The sequence below is a fragment of the Nicotiana tabacum genome, chromosome 10 (assembly GCF_000715075.1).
Source record: "Nicotiana tabacum cultivar K326 chromosome 10, ASM71507v2, whole genome shotgun sequence".
Taxonomy (NCBI): domain Eukaryota; kingdom Viridiplantae; phylum Streptophyta; class Magnoliopsida; order Solanales; family Solanaceae; genus Nicotiana; species Nicotiana tabacum.
In genome coordinates this window covers 164338747-164346222 of record NC_134089.1, presented here as the reverse complement: position 1 = coordinate 164346222, position 7476 = coordinate 164338747, and the positions used below count along the sequence as shown (strand labels likewise).

Genomic DNA, 7476 nt, shown 5'->3' with positions numbered 1-7476 from the left:
CTTTGAAGGTAACATGAAATTATATAATATTGTCCCATAGGCCATAGCTAATTTCCATTTTGCTGCTTCTTTTTTGTTTTACAGTTCTTGTTCTGTCCGATTGTGGATGTAGGTAGCACAGTTCTTATTCAAGCAATCTGTTGAGCAATTTATCAAAATAATATTCCTTTTGGTTGACTTTGTTCCACAGTTTTGAAAAGTAGAATTATCTGACTTCAACCCTTGAGTCAAAGTGTTTAGATTGAAACGAACGAGCGTGGGTCAAAAATCAAAATCAACACTTCATTTTACCTACACATAATAATCTAATATCAAGTTCAAGGTACAAGGTCTTGGGTTTACAATCCAGGCTGTTTTTATTTAGGGGGAAGTAGACGCTCAAATACGAATTCAGTCAGATCTTGTAATTTTTGCTTAAATAGTATATTTGTATTTAAAAAAATTACGTATTAAATATGTACATATATTAAATTTAAAACTCAGTTATTAATACTTGAACTCGTTATACTAAAATTCAAAAATCATAAAGTTAAAATTCTAACTCTACCTATTTTATTTGATGATCAAGTTTGACTTGGGTTAGAATATTTTTCAAACTTACTAGTTTAGCTAGGTAAGTCCTTCATATGGTCCAAAGTTTATTTATTACGTAAAATTCAAGTTTTAAATAGATGGCATCTACTGGTCGTTACAATGTATTAAAGTCTCTAATTCATATGATTGTAATTCTGTCGCTGAACTATCTCTCAGTATTTCACTGGTTAACAAAGATAACATAATAAAAATAAATCAAACATCAAATTACAGATTTACGGAGAAGAAATTAAACATTCGTCTTATATTCGGATGTCTTTATCTTTTTAGAGGCCAGGAAAATAAATGCTAAAACTGTATTCCTTCGACATGTTATTTTCGGTAATATAGTCATTTAGGATAAATGTATGTCACGGCATCATTTGATACATTGAACCATTGCATGAAGATTAGATAGCTTTAATTTACAACAACTAAAATGTTCAAAAGACTAGTATGTTGTGGAATTTATAAGTTGTTTGGACAATGTAATGATCATACTATTCGTATTATGCCTTTATGTTTAACAAGAAGGGAACATCGTCAACAATTTTAATTTGTCTTTTTGATGAACATGTCATATGCTTAAATAAGTGTGACTTCATCTTTCACCAGAAGTTTTGGCTTCGAGCTCTGGATATGGAGTCATTTATATTAGGGAACGCGTATCTTTCAGCGTGAAACTTTTCGGCGTGAATTCAATTTTGGTTGAGTTCTCCGATATGAATACAAGACACCACCAACAAACAACAACAACAACAAATCCAATAATTTTCCACAAGTGGGGTCTAGGGAAGGTAAGATGTATGCAATCTTACCTCTACCCCGGCAAGGACAGAGAAGTTGTTTCCGATAGACCATCGGCTAGAGAACGACTGAATACAAGGCCGGATACAATATATATAAATACAAGACATCGAACGAAACAGAAAAAAAAAATTGGATAGGACTTGTACTAAAGGAGGAGAGACTAGAGAATAAAAGGGTACAATACTTAAAAGATACTTCTACTTTTCTCTAAGTAGCCCAAATGCAGTGACTTGGAATATCCTGCATTATGTTAATACATTTCAAACATTGGATATAGGACTCTCATTTCCCTTTAAGCTTCTTCTCATCTTCTGCGATGTTTCATTTGATTCCTTGATCCCATGGGCTGCGGAAAATCTTGAAATTAAAGATTCACCTTATTAATTAATTCTCAACTTTTTCTTTATAGTTCATGCTTTTTCTCTTAATTCTCTCCCTCCAAGCTATCAATTCCATGTCTCTCTCCCATTACATGTCATTGTTTTTGTGCTTTGCTCTACTTAGAAAACTCCATGGATTGTTACATTTAACTAACTGTTGTTTTATGGTCAAGCTTAAAGTGAGAGTCATGTGGTAAATGGTAGATATTGAGACATTAAATTATTATAAGTGTGTTAATCACACTTTAAACTTTGAGATGAAACGAATACATAATTTAAAAATTATAGTAGACCAAGCAAGGGGTCCTGGGTTTCAAAAATCTCACCGTCACTCATAGCCTATTTGGCAAGTCATAAAAATTAGTTAATTTTCAAAAGTGTTTTTTCTCAAAAGTACTATTGGTGAGAAACAGTTTATGTTTGGCTAATTAACTTGAAAAACATTTATGAGCAGCAATTGGTGTTTGGCCAACATTATACAAACTGTTTCTAAGTGTATTTTTTTCAAAAGTTGTTTGGGAGAGAAACTACTTTTTCTGTTTTTCCAAAAATGCTTCTGTTTCTCCTTCAAAGCATTTTTTTTCTTCCAAAAGCTTGGCCAAATTCTTCAACTTTGAAAAAAAAACATTTTTTTCAAAGTGTTGCTAGGATCGGAGAAACTTGGCCAAACACACTGTTAGAAAGCAAAGGACACGTGTACTGAAACATAATATAGTTAAAGTAATTAGCTAGCGTGTTATTTATAACCTTTTATACTTTAAAATAAGATAGTAACACGAATTTTTACGAAATTTACGGAGATCAATGAGTTTGATCCAAATGCAGTTAATTAACTAGTACCAGAATATGACTAAAATAACAAAGGCCAACGCAAAATATATCTAGCCATCAGTACATTATTTCAAGATTTTCATTATTTAATTAAAGAACATTCTACGATTTTTCTGTAAAATTATTTGTCTGCTTCCTTTGAATATTACTATAATGCTTGCTGACAATTACAATAAGCAACATACACACATGCACATACAAATGACATCTTTTTGTCTAAAATAAAATTTCCTACTCAATCTCAAAATTGTGCTCTTTTTGTCTCCAAAATGCAAGGTCAACGTGTTACCAGGCATGTACTTTATGAAAATTTTAAGCAAACTTAAATTTTCAAATATATTCTTGATGCAAATAAGGGACGAAAGATGCAATGAAATTCAACTGATATTTTTTTTTTTTGAAGCAGATAGAGAAATTTGACTCATGAAATTTCCATTTCATAGCTAACAATCTTCGCGTAACAACAATATCAGTACTACAACACAATAAAATATAGCCAAAAATGCAAATGTCAACAAATCTATAGAATAATTTATTAGTACTTAACTATTTGACAATTAATATTACATATACGTACCTAGCTAACATGAAGATTGTTATGGACTTATTCTTACAAGTCTAAGCACGTGCCTTCTAGCAATCACCTCTCTCTTTTTCTAACTTCATTTCACATCGATCATCTCATCTCATGCAAACTCCTATAAATACCACCTCAAACCCTCACGTCCAAAACCATCCCATTTTCTATAATCTCTCAAAAATATATACACGCTCAAGTTCTATTTCTTCCTTGATTATATTATTACTCGAGCTAGATAACTATTTTTTCTAATGGCTATTATCCGTTCGAAAATTGGAATAATTGGAGCTGGAATAAGTGGAATAGCAGCAGCTAAACAGCTAGCCAAGTACGAGCCAATGGTGTTCGAAGCCACGGATTGTATTGGAGGAGTGTGGAAACATTGTTCATATAGGTCTACTAAATTGCAGACTCCTCGTTGTGACTATGAGTTTTCTGATTTCCCATGGAGTCAGAGGGATAATATGAGTTTCCCTACTTATGAGGAAATATTGGAATATTTGTATTCCTATGCTCAACATTTTGATGTGTTGAAATTTGTCAAGTTCAACTCTAAGGTGGTGGAGATCAAGTTCGTTGGTGATCGACAAATGAATTATTTTGGTGCTAAAATTAATGCTGAATATGGATGTTTGTTGAATGGCAATCCAGTTTGGGAGGTTGCTGTCCAAACCAATGATCAATCTGAAACCTTACAGGTTCTTCTTTCTCTTCATTTTTAACATATACCTAAAGTATATGTTGCATGTTCCTTCCATCTATTTTCTGGCTCTTAGTTTGTTGTTATTATCTTTCTGCCCCTTATCGTTGATATTGCTATTTCTACTATTTCTTTCCATCTTTCTTGAGCCGAATGTCTATCGGAAACAAACGTATATATATGTTGTTCAGGTCGATTAGAAGGTGCAGAAATAGCTAGAACTGAATGTTGAATGCGGAAAGTATGGAAAAACATCTCGTAAAATGTATTTAACCAGAAAATAGATATGCATCTCTACCCTTCAAAGGCAAGAGTAAGGTCTGCGTACATACTATCTTCCCCAAACCTCACTTATCGATCGGACTTTACTGGTCTGTTGTTGTTGTTGTTGACCTAAAGTATACATGTTATTATATTTCATTTTCTTTCTTAGTTTTCAATAAAATTAAGAAGAATGGATCTAACGTAAATTGCTCATTTAATGTTTTATTCTTTTTTCAGCGGTATGCGTTCGAGTTTTTGGTGATGTGCACTGGAAAATATGGAGATATACCAAATATGCCAAATTTTCCACAGAAAAAAGGACCAGAAGTGTTCAAGGGTCAAGTTCTGCATACTCTTGATTACTCTAAACTTGATCAAGAAGCATCTACTAAGCTTCTGAAAGGGAAGAAAGTTGTGGTGGTGGGCTATAAAAAATCAGCAATAGATCTTGCTGTTGAATGTGCTGAAGCAAATCAAGGTAAAATTTTCTGTCCATTATATATTCATACATCAAAGAATACAGTACTACTTAACAAAGATTTCTGTTCACCGATAAAGGTTTTGTGGTAGAGTGGTAAGTAGTCCTTTATCCTTAACCAGAGGTCTCGGGTTCGAAACCCTGAGTATGGAGTCGCCTTTATTAAGGAGTGCTTTATCCCCTAATAGGGAACTTTCCGGTGCGAATCCGGATTTAGTCGGGCACCAATGAGGATAACGGACAATGGGAAACCCAAAAAAAGATTTGTGTTCAATGCATAGTTTCTCCTTTAATCTTGACCAGCAACTAGATATTGTTACAACTATCAGCATAATATAATATAAAAAACAAAAAAAAAATATGTAATGTCCAAAAGCAGGCAAAGAGAGGGACGTTAGTTTGTCAAAATCCATAAAGGAAATTAAACTGTGGTTGTTGACATGAGTACTATTTTTATATTGCATGAAAATGCTAGCTGTTGCTGTAGTTATCATATTGATTAATCAACTCCAACATACTCATAACTGTCCACGTAAGTCTCAACTTTACAATTATTTTAGTTTCTTCTAAAAATGTGACAAAAAAAGGGACCAGAGAATAAATGTCAAAAGCATAGTATTTTGATTTTTCAAGTCTCATGCTTCGACTTCAGGACTGAATCATACGTATATTTTTCTTTCAAGGTCACACGCATTAAATATTTAGAATTTTCCCATTAGAATTGAAGATAGGACTTTAATTTGACCTAAGCAAACGTGCTCAACGGATTAATAAATTTCAAGGTTCAAAAACAGAAACCACTAGCTCACGGATTAATAAATTTCAAGGTTTAAAAGTAATTCTTTCATTTTTTTTCTTTTGTAGGACCTGAAGGGCAAGCTTGTACGATGGTAGTAAGGACATTGCATTGGACAGTTCCACACTATTCTATTTGGGGTTTACCATTTTACTTGTTCTATTCTACTCGATCTTCTCAGTTCCTCCATTCAAGACCCAATCAAGGCCTGATCAGGACACTGCTTTGCCACATGCTTTCACCTCTGGTCAGCCCCATTATTTTCTTTTGTGTGTGTGTGTGTGTTTCTTGAAATATAGTGCATCATTTCACATAGGATTAACATAATGTAATATATATTGCGACAGAGAAGAGGAGCTTCGAAGTTAATTGAGTCCTATTTAGTATGGAAACTTCCACTGGAAAAGTATGGACTGAAACCAGAACACCCCTTTGAGGAAGACTATGCATCTTGTCAAATGGCTATCTTGCCTCATAATTTCTTCACTGAGGCTGATAAGGGTAAAATCTCGTTCAAAAGAACGTTATCAAAATGGTGGTTCTGGGAAGGGGGAATCGAATTTGAGGACAAAACCAAATTGGAAGCTGATGTTGTCATTCTTGCAACTGGTTTTGATGGGAAGAAAAAGCTCAGAGATATATTACCAGATCCCTTTCGCAGTCTGCTAGAGTTTCCCTCTGGCATGATTCCGCTGTACAGGTAATTAGGCAATGAAACATTTCTATTTATTCCTAGCCAGAGAAATAATGTTGATAGAGCCGGCTAGAGGGTAAGGCTGGTGAAGCAGTGTCTTTAGGCCCCAACTTTAAAGCTTGGCTTTTGGCTACAAATTTTATTGAACCGCCCATGATAGTTGATGGTGAATACTGAAATTTTTTTATTTTCCAATTCCTTAACAGGGGTACAGTTCATCCATTGATTCCAAATATGGCTTTCGTGGGATATCTTGAAAGTGTTTCAAACCTGCATTCAGCTGAGATACGTTGCATATGGCTGTCACGACTAGTAGATGATCTATTTAAGCTTCCATCTGTCGAGAAAATGCTTGAACAGGTAACACAAGAGATGGAGATTATGAAGAGGACAACAAGATTCTATAAGAGAAATTGCATTTCCACTTTCAGTATAAATCATAGTGATGAAATCTGTGAAGAGATGGGATGGCAATCTTGGAGGAAGAAGAATTGGTTGGCTGAAGCCTTTAGTCCCTACAACAGCCAAGATTATGCATGGGGGAAGTAACCAAATTCAGTAAAATCTGAAAATATCCTGCTTATTTATGTAGTAGTTTGTTATTTCATGTATCTGCTTATGTTGTAGTATATTTCTCTGATTAGAAAGAGAGGTAAAAAGAAAATAAATAAACATCACATGTATGAACGGTCTCAAGCGAGGTATCCAAAAATGTAGAATACCTCAGCTTAGGACTAAAGCTTCTGTCTTTATTAGTACAAAAGGAAGAATAAAGGTTCTTTTGAATCAAGTTCTACCAGTTGACCACTTAATATTTCGAGATCACTTGAGTAACTCCATTTTCATTTGCAACTTAGTATACCATCTGTGAGCACGTGATTTTTGTTTTACGCGACAATCACTCCAAAAGAAAAAAAATAATAGCAATTGGTTTTTACTGTACATTTGCTGGATTTTTACGTGGCATTTTTTGCTAGTTATTTGTTGATTTTGCCCATGGTTGTTTTATTCAAAAAAAAAAATATAAAAAATATATGTCTATATGTCGTGTGAACCGCAATCTGTTTATTAAAAGAAAAATAAAATATGTGCGTCCTTCATTGTATTTTGTCATTAAGTGTTTAGTATAATTAAATGTTAATTGTGTGATAATTGTTGTCCAATGTTTACATGGTATTATTTGGCAAATTATTTTAAGGAATTAAAAAGAAAAAAAAAGAAAAGAAGGAGTTTCGGACTTGGGCCAGTCCGGTTTTTAAAACAAAACAAGCCCAAACAAACTCAGCCCAAACCCGGTCCAGACCAGCTGGCCTCAGGGGGCCTTCCAAACGACACCGTTTTACTGCAGTCTGATCTGGGCCGTTGATCTC

At 34.0% G+C, this 7476-nt stretch overlaps 1 protein-coding gene across 1 annotated transcript; it reads left to right on the top strand.

Annotated features, from left to right (window-relative positions):
- The first annotated feature begins 3350 nt into the window (after positions 1 to 3350).
- Positions 3351 to 6867, top strand: LOC107786297 (putative flavin-containing monooxygenase 1). The gene is made up of 5 exons (XM_016607757.2): positions 3351 to 3872; positions 4376 to 4616; positions 5481 to 5659; positions 5760 to 6112; positions 6313 to 6867. The coding sequence occupies exons 1-5, from the start codon at positions 3426 to 3428 to the stop codon at positions 6653 to 6655; spliced, it is 1563 nt and encodes a 520-aa protein (XP_016463243.1). The 5' UTR covers positions 3351 to 3425; the 3' UTR covers positions 6656 to 6867.
- Positions 6868 to 7476: the final 609 nt, after the last annotated feature.

Excerpts from the sequence above, each read along its gene's own strand:
- LOC107786297 (XM_016607757.2), top strand. The coding sequence starts at position 3,426 with ATGGCTATTATCCGTTCGAAAATTGGAATAATTGGAGCTGGAATAAGT. Across the intron at positions 4,617-5,480 it reads ATGTGCTGAAGCAAATCAAG|GACCTGAAGGGCAAGCTTGT; the intron begins GTAAAATTTTCT and ends TTTCTTTTGTAG. Across the intron at positions 6,113-6,312 it reads GGCATGATTCCGCTGTACAG|GGGTACAGTTCATCCATTGA; the intron begins GTAATTAGGCAA and ends ATTCCTTAACAG.